At 55.7% G+C, this 18,985-nt stretch overlaps 1 protein-coding gene across 25 annotated transcripts in view; it reads left to right on the plus strand.

The window, feature by feature from the left end:
* RAP1GAP (RAP1 GTPase activating protein) overlaps positions 1-18,985 on the plus strand; it is a 61,957-nt gene that overhangs the window by 26,775 nt on the left and 16,197 nt on the right. For 22 of the 25 annotated variants that reach the window (XR_012511421.1, XR_012511420.1, XR_012511411.1 and 19 more), the window contains 5 exons: positions 8,016-8,109; positions 14,375-14,410; positions 15,379-15,426; positions 16,653-16,691; positions 17,172-17,357. Coding sequence is in view for 10 of the 25 variants with exons in the window: in XM_074377245.1 (XP_074233346.1) it covers positions 8,016-8,109; positions 14,375-14,410; positions 15,379-15,426; positions 16,653-16,691; positions 17,172-17,357 (403 nt within the window). In the remaining 15 variants the exon portion in view is untranslated. Of the gene's footprint in view, positions 1-8,015; positions 8,110-8,835; positions 8,888-11,669; positions 11,921-12,717; positions 12,806-14,374; positions 14,411-15,378; positions 15,427-16,652; positions 16,692-17,171; positions 17,358-18,985 lie in introns of those variants that run through there. The other 3 variants (XR_006725680.2, XR_012511413.1, XR_006725679.2) reach the window with 3 other exon arrangements.

The following is an 18,985-nucleotide window of genomic DNA, read 5'->3' on the forward strand; positions in this document are numbered from 1 at the left end:
AGTCAAGAGGAACCGATTCCACACATGGGAGGCACCTGGCAGGTCATCTAGTGAAGCTCCATGCTCCCCTTACTTTTCCTCTTCCCGCACCTTAGAATCTCCCCCTACGTCCCTGAGAGGATCTGCCTGCCTTTGCTTGACGGGGAGCTCATTACCTTACATGGCTCTATTTATCACACTGTTTCTTGTGTTGGACTCCAGTGTACCTTCTCACAGCTTTCACCCAGGAGCCCTACCTCAGTCCTCAGCAGCCTGCAGAAGGAAAGAAAGAAGAAAGGAAGAGGGAAGGGAAGGCCAGGAAATGCTCATGGTTAATGTTTACATACTTTATATGTATGAACTCATTTAATCCTCATGACAACTGTTGGAGGCAGACATTGCTGTTATCCCCATATTATAGATGAGAAACTGAGGCTCAGAGAAGTTAAGTAACTTGTCCAAGGTCACACAGCTGTTAAGTGGTAGAGCTAAGATACAGTCTGTCAGATTCCAGGGTCCACACCTCTGATGTTATGCTGCCTCTCCAGGCAGGAGCCTGTAATTTATTGAACCCCTACTGTATACTCTGCTCTAGGCTAGTCAGATTGTACACATAATATCAAATTTAGTCTATGCTACAAGCATGTAGAGTAGATATTACTATCCCATTTTGCAGATGAGGAAACTGAGGCTCAGAGAAGTAAAGGCCCCCTCCACACCCCCTGCTGGGCTGAGTGGTCCTTCCAGCGTTCTAGTTTCAACCAGTCCACGGTGGACTCAGCTCCTAGTTTTTCATCCTCCCATTCACCCTCTGTGGAATGTCAGAGCTGGGCCTTAGTGTCATCTAGTCTGTCCCAGTTTCCAGTGGAAAGTGCTTAGAGAGGTTATGGTGACTTAATCCTGCACACCTGGCAACTTGGAGGCAAGAGCCAGGGCTTCTCCTTGTGCCTTTAGTTAGGAGATAATGACCTTGTCTCTCCGCAAGGGGCTTTTGCCTTGGCCTGGCAGGGACTTCTGCTCACCAGTGGCCTGGAGCCAATGAGGTGGCAAAGCCAAGGCTTAGAAGAGGGAGGGATGGATTTAACAAGGCCTCAGCACTGGAGGGTTCAGCATCTGAGCAGTGAGGCCGCAGAACACCAGCACAGCTAGAGAACAGTCCAGGCGGTATCACTGGGATTTGCTTCCAGATGGGGGAGGCCTGGCTCACCCCGCCTTCTATGCCAACACTCAGGACCATTGTCTGGCCCAGAGCAGGCATCAGGACATGTGTCCTGAATGAGTGACTAAGCATAGGAATGAAGGGCACATGGGGGAGTGGGTGGGTGATGGAGTGAGCAAGCGAAGGAATGCATGGAGTTCAGGAAGGGAGAGCCCCTGCGCTACAGAGGCTGGGAGGGACAGTAAGGTTAACGGCGGAGGCGGGGTGTGGGTGCCTGTGAGACTGCATGTGGGCATCAGGCAGCAATGGGTGCTGGGAAGTCCCTGTGCGTGGGCTCCGGCCCTCCTTTCCCTGGGCGCTAAGGGCGGCAGCCTGTGCCAGCCCAGCAGTAAGTTGCCCTGTGCCCACGTGGGCAAGGAGTAAAGCAGCTGGGTTTGGGCTTTGAGTGTGATACCTTGGGCAAGTCATCACCTCTGTTCCGGCTTCACTTTTCTCCCACATAGAATGGAGGTAACATCACCTGCCCTTTGGTTCTTTGTGAGGCTGTTGAGAGGGTCTAGAGCAAAGGAAGTCTGTAAACTGTAAAGTGCCAGGCCAGGTAAGCAGATATTATTACCCAGCAGGAATAGGCCTTGTGGCCAGGTCATCTCAGGGTCACTCCTCCCTCCTGCCCCCTGTGCAGGGAGGAGTCAGTCCCCAGGGAGGCAGAGGTTCAGGCTTCAGCCACTGCAGGGCTTGGGCCACCTGGGCAGGGGAGGTGCTGGCGGGCAGCTGGTGGATGGGAGGCCTGGTTCCCAGGTGCTGTGCCCTCGGGTGGGGGCCAGTCCCATGACCTACTCTCGGGGCTGCCAACCTGTTGTTTGCTCAGGAGGCCGCTGCCTGGCTCAGCTCCAGGATCCGGGTGTCTCGGTGCTCAGCCAGCTCAGGATGAGGGTGGGGGCCCCCGTGCCACCTTTCTGCTCACCTCCTCTGCCCCGCCTAGCGCCTGAGGTCCTCTCCGCCTGCCCCAGGGGGACCCTGCCAAATTGGCCACTTGGCAGCCGAGACCCTGGCCCATCTTGCAGTCCCCGCGAGGCTCTGACTCCTTCTCTTTACAATGGTGTGAAAATAACAGCAGGCCTGAATCAGGGTTGTGGTAGGATTGCAGGACATCACAGCGCTTGGCTCTCCCTCCCCCACCCCCCGCCCCCCCAACGCTCCCTCTTGAGTCCTGGCTGAGGTCAAAGGTGCCTGGGGAAGGGAGAGCCAGGAGCAGCCACGCCTGTGTCCCCCAACCCCTGCACCTGCTGCCGCTCTCTCCATGGGCCTCCTCCAGAGGAGGGGGCCAGGGTCCTCCAGCCTAGCTTCAGAGATTCACTCACAGGCTGCCCCTGGCCGCCTTTCCTGGCACCTCGGCAAGGCCAGGGCCAAGCAGTGCCGGATGGTTGCGCTCCAGAGACAACGGGCCTCTGTGGCCCCCCAGGGAGGGGGCAGTTCCAGGCTGGCCTCTAGTCTCTGGTTTCAGGAGATTAGGGTCTCTTTAGACCTGATACCATGGCTGGAAGACACAGGCAGCCTCCAGAGCCCCATCCAGAAGGCCCTCTCTCAGGGGAGTGAGGAGCCGCAAGAGCAGCCCTCTGCATCTCCCTCTCACTTCTAGGTCTGGCCCCCTTCCACGTCCCCCCGCCTCCATATGAATCACCAGGTTGGTAGAACCAGTTGGTCTCAGGGAGAGTCAGGGACCCAACTCTGGTGACCAGTGGTCTGGCCTGGACCCCTTTGGTTCCTGTCCCGGACTAGCCCCCGATAAATCCTTCTCAGCCCTATGTTCAGTGACTGGCTGAGCCCCTCCCAAACCCCCAAGTCTGGTTTCCCAACTCGTGTGTGTGCTGTCCGGCACCTGCCCTGCTCCCTGTCACAGGCCTCCTGCCTCGGTGGTCGTAAGTCACCTATTCTGGCCACCAGAGTTTCACCTGTTTCAATTGAATTTTAAAGCATAAATAGTCTACCAGGCAGAAAAGATGGGAAAGGGAGCCCCCGGCAGAGGGCACAGCCTGTCAGAGGCTCAGCAGCAGGACACAAGTGGGGCTTGTTTGGAAAGCTGCCTGCAGCCCAGCCCGGTTAGGACAAGGTGATGGGGACGGGACAGGAAGGGGGTGTGAGTGGAGATGAGAATGGGAGAGTTAGCAGGGGCCATACCCACCTGGGGACCTCACTCAGGGCAGCTATCTCTGGATGGCCAAAGGGCCAAGCCCTACTCACAGGATGGCCCAGCCACTCTTGGTGCCCTGAAACGGTAGGGTTCTCTAGGAGAGTGGCTAACAACAACAACAACAACAACAACAACAACAACAACAACAACAACAACAACAACAACAACAACCACTTCTACTGGGCTCTGCGGGGCTCACTCACTCTAATGCAACCTTAAGGGGTGGGGACATTATCTCTCATTTTGCAGATAAGAGAAAAGACAGGGCCCTCCCATCAACTCTTCAGCTGGTTAACAGATGGGAAGCAACCCAGGGAGACATCTGGTCACCTGTCCTGCGTTCCTTATCTCCCCAATCACACCTGGGTGTGACCTGAAGTTTCGCAGAGTGTGAAGCCCCCCTGAAATGCCCCCTACCCCAGTGCAGCGTCTGGAGCCCTGGACTGGTGGTGGCCTGGTTCTAGTTCCCAATCTGCTCCCACCTTGCTGGGTGACTTCGAGATGGTGGTTTAACCTCTCTGAGCTTCAGTTTACCCTTCTGGGAATTGGGGATCCTAGCGACTGCCTTATCTCCTGCTCCAGTTCCGGTGAGACTCCCAGGAGTGAACAGATAAAGAGGGCTTTTGAAAAGTACAAAGAGCTGCACTCACGACAGTGCAATTATTATTGTCACCTCGATATGGAGCTAAGGGAGGGGGAGGAGGTGCAGTGAACCGTTGCCAAGAAACCCCGGAGCTGTCAGCAGCAGCTTCCGGCCTGGCCCATCCCACTCAGGAGCTGGGCCACTGGGCACCCCCACCACTACTCCACCGCACCCTTTCCCAGGGAGGGATGGGCACTCTGACGGGGGCGGAGCTGGGGCCAGCTGACTGGTGGCCATGCACCTGCAGGGCCTGAAGGTGACCTTGGAATGTGCCTGGTCCAGACTCCAGGTTGGCTTCAGCTTTCTGTGTGACCTTGGGCAAGTCATCTCCTCTCTGGCTGCTGCCTTTTCCTGTGTTCAGGTGTCCTGTACTATAGGCAGGTGTCCAGGCCAGACAGGGCAGGATTGGAGCTGGACCGAGGGAAGTTGCTAGCTAGTGGCTGCAGGAGCCAGGGACCACGGGGAGCTGACTGACAGGACTGAGGGCCTGAGTTGAGAGCGGCTGTGATGTGTGTAGTGTAGTAGAAGAACCCCGGGCTGGAGTAAAACCTTGGCATTGCCCTTTCCCTGGTGTGACCCTGGGTTTGTCACTTAACCTCTCTGAACCTCAGTTTTCTTATCTGGAAAAAAGGATGATAATAATGCAACCTCACAAAGCTGCTGTGGTGATTCAATGAGACAATGCCTGAGCAAACTGTAGAGAGCTGTGCAGATATGACATATGGCCAAGGGGACGGGAAAAGTAGGGAGAGGTCCCCATGTCCCAGCTAGCTCCAGGCACTTCCCAGCTGCTGCATGTGTGGGGAGAAGGAAAAGCATTTTAAGCTGAGCCAGGCCATGGGGTCAGGAACGTTTTCAGAGAAGCGAGGAAGAGGGCAGAGACTTGGGGGACCTCATGTGAATGGAAATGATGGAAACCTGGAGACAAAGGTGGGATGGGAGAGAAAGAGGAGGGACAGAGAGCTTCAAATTCATGAGAGGGAGGAAAATTACCAAGTAGGGGGAGGTCTGCAGGGACCAGAGGCAGAGGGGAATGAAGGGTGGGCTAGAAAGGTGAGGAAGAAATGGGTGAGAGGTGAGGAAGTCTGAGAGAAGGAGGAGGAGGTCAGGGGAGGGGAAAAGGGTAGGGAGGGAGGTGAGAGGCTGTTTATTCATTTCTTCAAAGGTATTATTGAGCAACACTATTTACTAAAAGGCAGTGTAGTATAGCATTAGGGCAGCAGCTAGACCCGATGGTTAGGGGTTCAGAGCCTCTTGATTTCCCTTACTGTCATTGTGACCTTGGACATGATGCTTAGCCTCTCTGTGTCTTAGTTCCCTCCTCTGAAAGATGAGGGTGAAATGGGTTAATAACAAGTGAAGCAGTTAGAGCAGGGCCCACACACAGTCCGTCCTGTACCAGCATGGCTGCCTGGGCTGTCACTGTTATAATCACCTTGCCGATGCGCTGTGTCTGGAGGGCTGGCCAGCCATGCTGGGAAGTTCAGATACTTGGCTCTGCAGTGAAATACCTGGGTTCAAATGCCTGTTCTGCCTCATTAACTGTGTGACCTTGGGCAAGTTGATATACCTTTCTGAGACTCAGTTTCCTCATGTGTAAAGCAGGTAGTTTTTGAGTGCCTGCCTCACTGGGGAGCTGCAAGAATTAAGAAAAATCATGGAAGGCACAGGGAGGCTGTGGCTTTTGTTATTATTGTCCTTCTGTCCCTGCAGGGTTGGGATGGTTGAGGGCAGGCTGGGCCCAGAGCCTCTGATTTCCTGCTCTGTCCTCATCCTGGAGTCCCTCCCTTCCCCTGCCCCTTAGGGCCTCAGCAATGGCCTTTTAGGTAGAGGAGTTGCCTCTGAGGCGGGGGCTCTGGCCAGCTGGGAACTGGAGAGCTGAGGGCCTTGGGCAGGGTTCCAAGGGAAACCAGAGCCCTCTTGTCTTGCAAGATCTACTGAGTCCTGGGCCAACATGAGCCGTGGCATCCAGACACAGGGAAACTGAGGCAGGTCCTAGAAGGCGGGCGTGTTAGGGAGCTGCTGCCAGGCTGACCTGCAGCGGCCATGGTCTGAGCCTTGGGGCATGAGAAGGGGTGGACAGAAGGACAGTGCCTGAATAGCTTAATCCTGGACAAAAACCTCCACTCAGCAGCCAGGGCCACCAAGACAGTGGTCCGCACCATCCTGGGCTTCAACCTCAGGACTTCCTGGTCCTTGGACAGCCTCTGCTCTCCATCCCACTGGCACTGGCCTTGCTCAGTCAAGAGCATGGGCTTTAAATTCTGACCCTGTCACCCACTTGCTGGGAGAAGTGGCTTCGTCTCTCTGAGCTTCAGTTTCTCCATCTGTAAAAATGGGGATAAATAATGCCAACCTCTTAGCACTATAGTGAGGCTGTAACATGCCTAACATAGTTCCAGGCACTGGGTAGGTCTCAAGAGTCCCCATAGCAGCCTCAGTGGAATTTGCTTGGACCATTTCTATGGGCCCCTTTTCACTCCCCCCTCCCCAGATTCTCCCCAAGTCACTGCACCTTATAATCTATAGGAACCTTTGTTTAGGCCATTCCCTTGCTCACAAACCTTTACTGCCTTCCTACTGCCAACATTCATTCACTCATTTACTCATCCATTCAACAAATTCTTAATGAGACCCTAATGTGGGGAGCCAGAGTTTACCACGAATGAATGGATATCAAGGAATTCACTGGGTAAATACCTACTAGCTTCCCAGGCTCTGTGATGAATTTTTCATGGGAACTGAGAATGAGAGAGGTGTGTCACTGACTTAAAGTCACACAGCAGGTGAGTCCCAGCAGGCCTGAGACTGTCTCCCTCACACTGATGCCACAAACCTAAAATGCCACTGTCACCATATCTATCCTCTGGGTCAAGCACTGCCCAGTGCAAGGCCCCCTTTTAAGATCCCTGCACCCCTGGGAGGTGGAGAGGCATCTGGTGCCTGTAGCAGGGCTGTGGGGCCATCCCTCTGAGCCATTTCTGTCCAAGTAGCTGGGCCCAGGGGAGTCAGCAGCAGGGCTCAGAGCTTCCTCAGGGTCTTCTTCCTGCACCAGGTTCCCACATTCACTTCCCCTCCTGGGGTGTGGCAGGCCCAGCTCCACCTGACTCAAGCCCGATGTGAGCTGAATGACTCACCCTCTCAGAGCCAGCCTCGGTGGAGGGACTGAGGTGGGGGTGCAGACACATCAGGGTGGCCCTGGGCAGTGGGTGGAAGCCAGGCCTGCTTGCCCAGCCCTGGACGACCTGGGTCCCAGGAACCACCAGGCACTTCCTCTTCCTGACCCCAGAGGTGGCCTCCTCCTAGGCTTTCTAGGGTAGCAGGAGCTGACTTCACCCTCACCAGACCTGCTTCCTTTCCTCAGGGAGGGGTGTGGGTGTGGGCAAAGAGTCTGGGCTTGGAGTCAGTCAAGCCTCGCTCAGATGCTGGCTCTGCTGCTGACCAGATGTATGACCTCTGCGTGCCTCATCATCTGGAAAGTGGGAATACCATTGCGGTGACGAGTCTGTGCCCTTAGGCCTGGAAAGAGGGGCTCGGCACAGGGCCTGGCACATAGTAGGCCTAATGAGTGTCGGTTATTGTTATTACCACTAACCATAGCAGTGACCAGGGTGCTCTCTCAGCCTTAAAGCTACTATCTCCCTGAAGGCTCTGGGGGGTGGTGCTTAGAGGCTGGGGGTACCCCTGCTTAGTCCAGAGGTCAGGGTTCAGCTCTTTACAGCAACCCTCACTGCCCCTGCCTCAGTCTACCCATCTTTAGAATGGGCTGTGGACATCCTCTTGGCTGGAGTGTGGGTTAGGGAGGCCTAATAGAGAGCTTGGAGAGAGACTCTGTCCACATCTCTGATCTCCGGGGAAGGAGAGCCTGTTTGGCAGCCCTGTTCAAGAAGCCCCTCCTCTTTTGCCTCCTGGGGAACCAAAACTCCCTCCTCCAAGATACCTGTCCCCCCTAATGTCTCCCACTCTGAGAGTGACTCTTCCTCCCAAAGTTTACAAATCTCCCAACCTGGGGCCCTCCCTGACCTCAGACTCTTCTCTTTCAGGAGGAGTGATGGGCAGAACCAGCGCTTCCCTCAGGCACTAGACCTGCCACGAGTGGACTTAGTTCCCTCCCACACTGCTTCACCCTACCCTAAGGTAAGTGCCCCCCTACCCACAGCCCCTGGTCCAGAGACCCCCCAGGGCTGACGGATACCTAAGAATGAGTACTGGGCAGAGGTAGAACATTCAAGTAGATGCTGCTTGGGGTTTAGCCCCCACAAGGGGACACCACTCCTCACCCCTGGGTGAGCCTGGTACAGTCTCAGAGGTTGAACCAGGGCCTGTAGCACTATTGGGGGTGGGGGGCAAAAAAGCTGGGGATAAACTAGCTAAACAGCTATTCTTCCTTATCCTCATCATCAGCATCACCATCAGTCTCCTCAGCTGTAAATCAGGTGTGATGATAATACCCCACCTCACAGGGCTACTGTGAGGATTAAACGCAAAAGTGCTGATAAAACATTCCATGCACAATATCTGGCACAGACGAAGAGCCCTACAAATGAGGCAATTATTTGTTGTTATCATCAAAATCAAATGTTTGCCCAGCACTTGACCTGTGCCAGACTTTGTGCTGGTCACTGAGGTGCCAGAAATCAATCTGACACAGACCCTGCTCTCAAGGAGCCATAGCCCAGTTAAGAGAGAAATTGCTAAACAACTTACAAGAAGTGTCAAATACGAGTAATAACCACTAGCATTTATTGAGATTTACTATGTGCTAGGTGAGTACTTAATGCTTTATATGCCATATCTCATTTCATCTTCAAACTATAAGTACCATGTACTTATGTGAGTACTATTACTAGTCTCATTTTGCAGATGAGAAAATCGAGGCTCAGAGAAGTTAAGTTACTTGCTCAAAGACACACAGGTAGGATGAGATGGGGCCAGGACTGGAACTCAGGCTGTCTGGCCGGAGTGCCTGGTCTGGTGGCTTCTCTAATGCACTGGATACTCACTTTTGCAGTACACTTTACTGTTTCTAAATCACGTCCACAGACATCATGCCTCTTGGTCCTTTCATCAAATCTTAGGTGGTAGGCAGTCTCCAGATGAGGATCCAGATGCTCAGAGAGGTGAACTGGTTTTCCCAAGATCACACAGCCAGGAAATAGCAGAGGCAAGATCTGCCAAGCTCTTTCCCCAGAGATCTGACCTGGAACAAGGGCCATCTACCTCTCCTAGGCTGGGAGGGCATATAGCCAAGGAATAGTGTCCATAAAGGGGATCACCACCTCCAAGGAGTTCCCAAGTGGAGGCCCTAGGGACCATGTTGGGGGTTCCTGAGATCCTCTCCTGTCTCTGCCTGGGTAACAGCCCAAGACTAGTTCATGATCCTGCGATTTGGCAGGGAAGAAGTGACTCCATGGCAGCTGGGTTCAGGAGTGAGGCTCCCATCTCCTCTCCCCCAAGCATCCAGTAGGAGGCCTGGGTTCTCTTCCCATCCCTGAGCCTCAGTGTTCTTATCAGAAAAATGAGGGTTAGAACAGCCCATCGCCCTGAGTCTTGCCTTCTCAGATTAGCTCTGAGCTGCCTCCCCTCAGACTTCCTGGCCTCTGCCCAGTTTGGCTAGAAGCCTCCGTTTGTGCCAGTATAGCCCAGACGGCTACGGGCTCCAAATTGCCCCACCCCGACAGCCCACACCCACCCCAGAATCAAGACACAGTCTGTAGATAGAATGATCTACAGGAAAGGAAATCAGGGCCCAGAGAGACTGAGTGATCCGTCCGGATCCCCAGCAAATCAGTGGTGGGGAGGAGAGTCCCAGGCCTGTGACACATTCTCCATCCCACTCTGCCAGCTCTGCGCACGTTTATCATGTTGATGGTGGAGCTAGTCTGAGGGGCAAGTGACTCCCTGTGCCAATGGGCAAATCCCTGCTCCTCTCTGGGCCTCAGTTTCTCAACTGTGAAACAGAGCTGACAGTTCCTTCTCTACCCACCTTGCCAGCTTGCAATTGGATGATGACTGTGAAAATAATTTTGGGAAGTTGAAATTAGGAATCTGAAATATTACCAGCTTCATTACATTCCCAGGGCAAGACAGAACACCCAGAAGGGACATTCCCTTCTCATTGGGAAGCCACATTTGTACAGACACTGAGCTACCCAGGACCCTGATCCCCTGTAAGAGTTTTTCCACTGGAGGATTTAGGAATCTGCACACATGTACATGCACAGTCTCCCCACACCTACATACATGGATACATTCACATGACTGCAAATGTATTCAGATGCATGTGTGTACAGGTACAAACACATAAATACATATACCCAAGATAAGATGTCCATGCACACACAGCCACATCTGGTCTCAGAGTTACACATACACACAGCTGCATGCACATACGTGCACACCCTCCACTCTGGGGACACAGACATCTTGGGGATGCAAGCAGGTCTTGCCTCCTCCCAGTGTGGGAATGAATATTTCTTTGGTTGCATTTCGATGGGTGCCCGGAAGTGCTCAGGCCTGGAAGTGCCTGTGTGAATCAATATTTGCTGCTGTTAATTATTAAAAACAAAGCTACACCGTGTCTGGAACACACATCTCCAGAGTTCCCCCCCTCCAGCTTCCTGGGCTCCAGTCTGACCCAGGGCCAGGTCTGAGGGAAAGGAAGGCACAATGCCTTCCTTCCAGGAGCCCTTGCCCCTGGAGATGGAGAGTGGTGGGTAGCTGCCAGGAGCTCCTTCAGGAAGCTGAAGAGAGGATGGATACTGAGCTGGTGGGCAGCCCTGCCCTGCAGGGTCTGAAGCAGTTGGTGTTGACTTGGCCACAGCTCAGGAAGCAATTGCCGCTTTCCCAGCATCTGTCTAAGGAGGGGGTGCTGAAGCCCTGCACCCACTGTACAGTGGCAGACACAATGTAGGGTCAGCCGGTAGGGCCTGCAGAGGCCTTATATTTTACAGATGGGGAACCTGAGGCCTGCAGAGGTGGCAGGGACTCACTCAAGTCTACCCAGCATGCTGTAGCAAGGACAGAGCTAGAAACCACATATCCTGAAGTCCTCTCCATGTGTGGAGACTTGGCAGCTCCTGTTCCCTCCCTCCTCCAGGATCTGGGGCAGTTAGGGACAGGTATGAGCATGGGACCTGGGGAAGGGAGAGTACAGGCCAGCCATTGTCAGACGTTAGGGGGCGGGTGAAGGTGAGGAGGAGGGAGAGGAAAGAGCTCCAAGCCTTTCCCTGGATTCCTAGTTCTGATTCTGTGTGATCTTGAGCGTGGTATTTTATGTCTTGGAATCAATTTTCTCTTCTGTAAATTGAGGATGCCACTCGTATCTTCTGAGTCGTGGGGAGAAGATGAGACTTGTAAAGGGTCCAACATTAAGTAGATGCTCAGCAAAAGCCCTCTGTCTCCAAGGTAAACCCCTCCACCCCTTCCTCCCCGGTTTCACAGCCCAGCCCAAGAAGCCCGTCCCTGAAACCCTGAGGCGAGGTACCCAGAGTCTGGGAAATTAGAGGCGGGCTTGGGATGCGCTGGAGAGCCTGGGGGTTCCAAAGTGCCCGCGAGCTGAAAGCTCCCAGCGCGCTAACAAGAGCGCGCAGGCGCAGTGTTCAAGGACCGCACCGGGGCGGGGCCTCCTGTGTCCCCGCCCCGGATCTCCGAAAGCCCCGCCCCTGCCCCCGCGCCGCCCGTACCTGGCGCCCCGCCCCCTCCGGGCCCGGCCGGCGGGCGAACTAAGCTCAGGCAGCGGGTCCCCGGAGCCCGGAGCCGGGAGCGCGGAGCTCGGCGCTGCGGGGCCCGGGCGGGGGCTCGCGCGGGCCGGAGCCGGCTGGGCCAGCTGAAGCGCCACCGGGTCGGGGCCCGGGGCCGGGCAGGGCTCGGGATGGCTCAGCCGCGGCCCCTGGCGCCCCCGGGCCGTCCGCGGAGGGGCTCGCTACCCGCTGGGGCCGGCTGGCAGGTGAGGACCAGGACGAAGGCGGCCTGGCTGAGGGGGTCCGCGGGAGCCAGTCAGCCCGACTTCCTCGGAGACCAGCAGGCTCTGCCTCAGCCAGGACGGGTGTGTGAGGCTCCGTCATGGAGGGTGTGTTAGCTTCTGGGCTAACACCCGGCCACTGCGGCCACAGGGCACACCCCTGCCTTGGGGTCTCGGGCCTTGGGCTCTTTCTGCAGCTGCCTATGGAACAGAGTGCCTGTGGTGACACTGTGACTCTGGGCTACAGGGGCACTCTGTGTGTGTGTGTGTGTGAGTGTGTGTGTGTGTGAGAGAGAGAGAGACAGAGACAGAGACAGAGACAGAAAGACAGAGAGACTAGCCTCTGGACCACTTCATCTATCCCCTCCTCCATTTAGGAGGGGTCTGAATGTCACAGTGTAACTTTGCGTGGTGCCCTGAGCCACTTTGCTCACAGCCTTTCATGTTTCAGAGTGCCTGATGCACTAGCAAGCCTGTATCTGTGGGTGTCACTTGTTGCTGTGTGTGTGCTCTGGGCGACAGTACCATGTGTCAATGTTTATGTGACTGTGACTCCTGGTGCTTTGTTCCTGGCCACGTTAGGTCACCTGAGTGGGGTACTCTGGGAGACATCATTGCACCCCATCACTGTCGTGCTGGGGCTGTGCTGGGCTGAGGTGGTGTGGCTAACCCAGGCACAGATGCTGATGTTTCTGTTGTATAAGGTGTTGGGTTGACAGGTGTGTTTGTCTCCCTGGACTGCAGATGTGTGCCTGGTCTCTGCTGTAACTGCCTGTGGAATTGTCTCTTCCAAGCTCAGAAGTGTTGGGTGTGGTCAGAGGGGTCCATGGGTCAGCATCTCCTGTGGACTCCTGTCATGCATTTTACAGGGTAGGTTTTGCCTCTGTGGGCAGGCCTTAGAGTGTGCACATGGGGTGTCTGTCTCGTGATCTTTAGCAGAGCTCCGCGCGCGCGCGCGTGTGTGTGTGTGTGTGTGTGTGTGTGTGGTTCAGACCTGTGCCCCTCATCCTTGGTGATTAACCACTCCTACAGTTGCTGCCTGCTTTTTCTTTTTCTCAGAACTCCTTTTATATTATGGGATCAAGTATGTCATGTCTGTTACACAAGGTGTGTGACTCTGATGTGGAAGGGTGAACTTGTGCGTGGGAGTGGGGCTCTGTGTCTCAGTTTCCATGAACATACCTGCCTGTATCTGTGAGTGCATGTTATTGTGTCTCTCGGCATACAGATGTGAGAGTGATTTTGTGGTATTTGTGTAGCTTCGTGAGCAATTACTGATGTGCGTATCTGCATAGGGCTGGGTTTGCATTTGTGTGTGTGGCGCTTGCAGGGCATGGACCTGTGTGTGTATGTGAGTGAGTGTGCTGTTGTGAAATGTAGGACACTGACACGTGTATTTGTATGTTAGCATGTAGCTCTGTGCCTAAGAGTTGATGTGTACAGACCCAGTGGGTTTGTGTGTGTGGGTTTGTGTGTGTTTGCTTTCTTTGGTACAGTGAGACTGCGTTTAAATATTGGTGTACAGGCTGCTGTGTTTTAGAGGGAGAGAGAGAGGGAGAGTGTGTTTCTCGGTGCACAACCCCATAGCAAATGTGTGTGAGCTCAGCCAGTGCTCCCACTGGACTTCAGGAGCTGACTGAATTGAGGCCTTGGAGGTGCTGGGGGAGGGGCACCATCCTAGAGACACTGGGGGTTCCCAGGCCCAGCCCCCAGCCCCGCCAGCCTACAAGGATGCTGCCTTCCAGGAAAGCTTGTAGGGAGTTGGCGCTACAGAGGCTGAAGCTGCCAAGCACAGCTGGCAGATGCCCAGGTTAACCCTGTGTGTGCCCTGGCTAGCCTCGGGAGAGGCTGGCTGGAGCCTGAGTGGGGAGGAGGGGGTGTGTGTGGACTCACACCCAGGTGTTGGGCCAGTGGGACATCCCAGCATTCTCTCCCCCAGCAGCGCCCCCAGGCCACACTGCTTGGGAGAGAGGGTGGGATCCTTTTCCAAGAGAGGCAGGTGGAACCACAGACCCTCCTGTGAGGATCCCAGCCGGCCTTTCTCTGGCGCTGGGACCTGGGGCTCTTCTGAGAGGTCTGTGGGCTGATCCTGGCACTGCCACCCTTGCAGTGATATGGGGGAGATGTCTCTCCCCAAGGGTCGCAGCCCTCTTTGTTTGAAGCAGCAGCCTCCTCCATTAGGGAAGGGGACTGAGTGGGGTGGGCTGCCTGGGGAGGGTGCTGGGCTTTGGATGGACTTCCCTTGGCAGTTGGTCAAAGTCTGTGGGTCAGAGGCACAGAGTCCCGTCCTATGATGTCCCCTCCACTCCCTCTTGCTGCTCGGTGGTTGTTCAGAGTTGGGGGACCAGGAGACTCGGGCGTGGGTGGAGACTTCTCGGGGACTTAGCAGGATCAGCTGGGCACCTGAGGGCTGACCTGCTCTCTCCATCTCTGTTGCAGAACACAGATCTGTTTGCGATGATTGAAAAGATGCAGGTGAGGTGGGCTCTGTAGCCTGTTCTGGGAGCCACAGAAGGGGTTGGGCTGGGGGTGAGGGGGCCCTTGCTGTATCTCCAGCCCTACATCTCTCTGAGGATGGGCCGAGAGCCCTTATACACTGTGCCAGGAGGAGATGGTGGCAGTGTGTGGTTGTCCAGAGCCTTCTGCCTAGGGGTCAGAAGAGAGGATGAGGGGTTAATGGTGCCCAACTCTCTGACTGACCCAAGGGCCCAGGCCCCACTTGCGTCTCCCCAGCTCCCCTTCCCTGTATAGGTTGTTGGGGTCAGTGCTTCAACCCACCCCCACATACACACACCATCCCCCATCTCCCAAGATGCAGGGCAGGCTCTGCAGGACCCCCATGTGGAATGGGAGGAGGGATAGATGCCAGGGCACAGGGCAAGGGGCAACCGGAGGCTCTGCTGCAGGTAGGGGGAGGTGCTAATGAGCTAGGCAGTCCCCCCCAATCTATCTGACTCCTGCCCAACCCCCACTCACCAGCCCTGGTCTTCCAGGCACTTGTTTGTTGTTTTATTTGGGTATGTGTTGGAAGGTGGACAAGGGACTTGAACAGACCTTAGGAGCTTTCTCTGATGTCCGTTCACCCTCCAGACCCTCTTCTGTGCCATCTTCCTGCTTCTCTGCCTCTGTTAGTCTTTCTGTCTCTACCTCTCCCCCTCCTTCTCTCTCTCTTTCCCTCTCTCCCCATCACAAGCATGCACACTGCCCCTGCCCTGACTCCCGGCGGCAATATACAGGCACAGAGCACCCAATTCTCCCTGCTGCTCCTGGTCTCCCTCAGTCCAGGTTGCTTCCAGGAGGGCCAGCCCTGCAGAGGCCTGAGTAACCCTGCCAGCCAGCACACTACCCTGGGAGCACCCCCACATCACCATCTCCCTGGAAGGGGTACTGCCTCTGGTGGGCATGGGAGGGGTGTAACGGGGTGTGCCTCCTTCTCTTTGCAGGGAAGCAGGATGGATGAACAACGATGCTCCTTCCCACCACCCCTCAAAGTAGGTGTGAAGCTGGCCCCAGTCCCCTCTTCTAGGGGCTGTCAGCTTCCAGAACAGCGCTCTCCAAAGGGCTTGGAGGGAGGGGGTTGGGAAGGGGAGGCAGACTCCCTCTCTAGGGTGGGGGTAGGGCCTGGGAAGTGCTGCCCCAGCCAAGCAGCCAGCCCTGGAGAATCCCGCACCCTTTCAAAGTGGTCTTACTTACTGTGGGCTAGGTCCTGGGGCCAAGAGCATAGCAGGGTGCACCCAGCCCTGCCCTCTAGGAGTCTGAGATGTGGAGAACCCTTCCCTTGCTATAGGCCAGGGGCCTTCATTCCAGCTCCTCCCCAATCCAGCTACCCCACTGCAAACTCACCCTGCCTCTCCAGGCTTCCCCAAATTGAAGCCCCATCCCTCACGACCGCCTGTTATAAAATGTTTTCTTTGAAGCCAGTTATGATCAGCAGCTGCAGGAAGACTCAAACCCAGGACCCAAGAGACTTACCCTCTCCCACTCCATGTATCTTCTCCCTGGGAGGGCTGAGGGGGAGGGGGAGCCTGGTTGCCCCCCAACCGTCATGAAGAGACTAACAGGAGGCTGGGGACTGAGGGGATGTGAGGAGGCTCTTATTTAGACTCAGAATTTTCTGGGGTTGGAAGCTGCATAGCCCCTCCAGGTAGGCATACGATTCTATGGTTGGTGATTTGGGACCCCAACAATCTAAAAAGACTGGTGGCTGGGCCTTGGGGAGTGGGCTCAGGGCTGCAGGGGTGAGGGTTAAAGTGGGGTTCATGGGCACAAGCCTAGTGCTTTGTCCAGAGCAGGGGTTCTCAGAGCAGCATCAGCATCACTTGGGAGCTTGTTAGCCTTTAAATTCTTGGGCCCCACCCAGACCCACAGCATCAGAAACTCTGGGGTTGGGGCACAGCAACCTGTGTTTACGAGCCCTCCAGGTCATTTTGATGCACTGAGAACCACTGGTCCAGAGGCAGTGAGCCTCCTTTTCCCCAGGCAGAAAGAGACCGAAAAGAGGCTGCCAGCACTCAGTGAGCTAGGCCTACCTCAGCCCTGCCTCGTGGAGTCACCCCAAGGCAAGCTCTGCCCTACCTGTGAGATGGGGAGCTGAGGACACAGCCCACCTACACCCCTAACCAGCAGGGCTGGCTGGACAGCAGGCGATTTGGGGAGGCTGGAAGTAAGGGCAAGGACCCCACCACAGCTGCGCCTCTGCCCTGCTTGTGTTTTGCAGACGGAGGAGGACTACATTCCCTACCCGAGCGTCCACGAGGTAACTGGACCCCACTGAGCTCATCTCTACCCCAAGTCCAGGAGGCGCTCACTCAGGGAGTCTGGACACCTGGTTCCTCCTCTCTGTCAAGAGCGTGACCACAGGTCTTGCTGTAGGGGCTGGAGACTCAGTTTACAGGCCCAAGACTTCAGAGCCCATCCGAACCCTTGAGCCTCTGAGCTAAATATGTTAACTTCTCCACCAAGGTCTTGCTCCCAGCTCTACCTGTCCCCTCCCTCCAGCACCCCCCAGTCCTTTGAGACTGGGACATGGGGCTCTGTGCATCTGGGTTGGCAGTGGGAGGGAAGGTGCCTTGGAGGGGATGGACGTGAGCCCTGGGACCCACAGAGACTCTGGGCTGACCCCTAGTACTCCTTAGCCATGGTAGAAGTGGCTCCAGGTCTGAGTTAAGGGGTGTCCTGGGGCCCCAAGCGGGGTACAGTGTGGGGTGGGGTGGCTCTCAGCTGAGTCCTCCTTCAGGTCCTGGGGCGAGAAGGGCCCTTCCCCCTTATTCTGCTGCCCCAGTTCGGGGGCTACTGGATTGAAGGCACCAATCACGAAATCACCAGCATCCCAGAGACGGAGCCACTGCAGTCACCCACAACCAAGGTGAAGCTGGAGTGCAACCCCACAGCCCGCATCTACCGGAAGCACTTTCTCGGCAAGGTGGGTGGCTCACTGGTGTTCAGGGGCTGGGCTGGGGAGATAGTGGGTCACAATCCAGCCCTGGGGGAGGCTGGGCCTGAGGGGAAGCAGAATCATGGGCTGGGGCTGGGTGACAGTCCCAGAGCTCTGAGTTTCAGGGAGCATGTGTGGTGGATTCATTCGATCAACAAACATTTATTGCAAAAGTCAGTACTATGGCATAGGGGTTAACAGTAAAAACTGCTGTTTGAATCCTGGCTTTTGAATCCTGGCTTTGCCACTTACTACACAGGATGTCAGGCAAGTCATTTACCTTCTCCGGGCCTCTGTTTCCTCATTTGTAAAAATGGAGATACTGATGATACTCACTGCATGACGTTGCTGCCAGCCTTTAATGAGTTGATGTTTGTGAGGTGTTCAGACTGGCATCCGGCACCTAGTAAGTGCTCAGTCAAGGTGAGCAAATAATGAGCACCAGCTGTGTGCCTGGCCCTGTTCTAGGCACCAGGTATACAGCAGCAAACCAAACAGACCCAGGTAATTCCTTGGGGTGTTGGGGAGCTGTGTGATCTCAATCTGGGCCCAGGGCGTTGGCCAGACGCTGGTGGGTATTGGTGCTAAGGTCGGGGGCCCCAGGGAGGGAAAGGGAGAGGATCCATTGTGACTGAGACTGAACCAGCAGGCTCAGGTTCAGGAGCCATTGCCTGGGGACAACCCCAGAACAGGGCATGGGATTCCACCTCCCAGCTGAACCCTGTGGGTCAAGACGGACCTGCATCCCAGGAGCCAACCCTCTAGAACCTCTTAGTTGGGTCTGGCAGGTGTTGGGATCTGGAGGATTGTGTGGACCCAGCGCATAGTTGGTGCTCAGAAAACTTTGCTGAAGGAGTGATGGGACAAGTGACAGAATGAAGGTGGTGCCTTGAGCACAGGAAGATTTGAAGAGGCACAGGCTAGGGGCTCAGAGAAGACATGATGACCAGGGTCAGGTTAGCAGCACAGAGAAGAGGGGTCCCAGAGGCTGGCAGAGAGGCAGGGCCACTCCTGACTCCAGGTAGGGTGAATGGGGAAGCACTGGGCCCTGTTCTGTCAGAGGAAGGAGGTCAGGGTGACTTTGGGCATTGACTCCCTCGGACCCTGAGCCCACTCTCCTTGGGCTCCTCTGGGTCTGGCCAGGGGGTTCTGGGGGAAACTCCCTGCTCTGAGGACTTCATTGCAGCCCTCCTTGCCAAATGCTGGCCACTCCCTCTCTGCAGATAAATCCAAACATTCGAGGGTTTCCATCATTCTATGCCCAAGCAGTGCTGAGGGGACTCTGCCCCAGGCCCCTGCAGACTGCCCCTGAGCTGTGGATTTGTGAGGTGTATCCCCTGGCCCCTCTTTCTCCTCCCCCACTTTGAGCACAGGTGTTCACATTTAAGCAGGACTTCCTTCCACAATGACTGCTGGGGCGGGTGTGGCTGGGGAGCCAGCCCCATTCCCAGGGCCTGGGCTGGAGGGGAGTCCAGGGCCAGGTGGGCTGAAATCTTCTGGCACTCCCAGCCTTTGGCTTTGAGACTTCCCCACCTGGAGGTGCCAGCCCTGGGCTCCTGTCTGAGGGGTGCCATCCCTGCTGCAGCTTCCCCTGCTCCCTCGGGGGTATTTCTGCC

Source organism: Camelus bactrianus, chromosome 13, assembly GCF_048773025.1.
Source record: "Camelus bactrianus isolate YW-2024 breed Bactrian camel chromosome 13, ASM4877302v1, whole genome shotgun sequence".
Lineage (NCBI taxonomy): Eukaryota > Metazoa > Chordata > Mammalia > Artiodactyla > Camelidae > Camelus > Camelus bactrianus.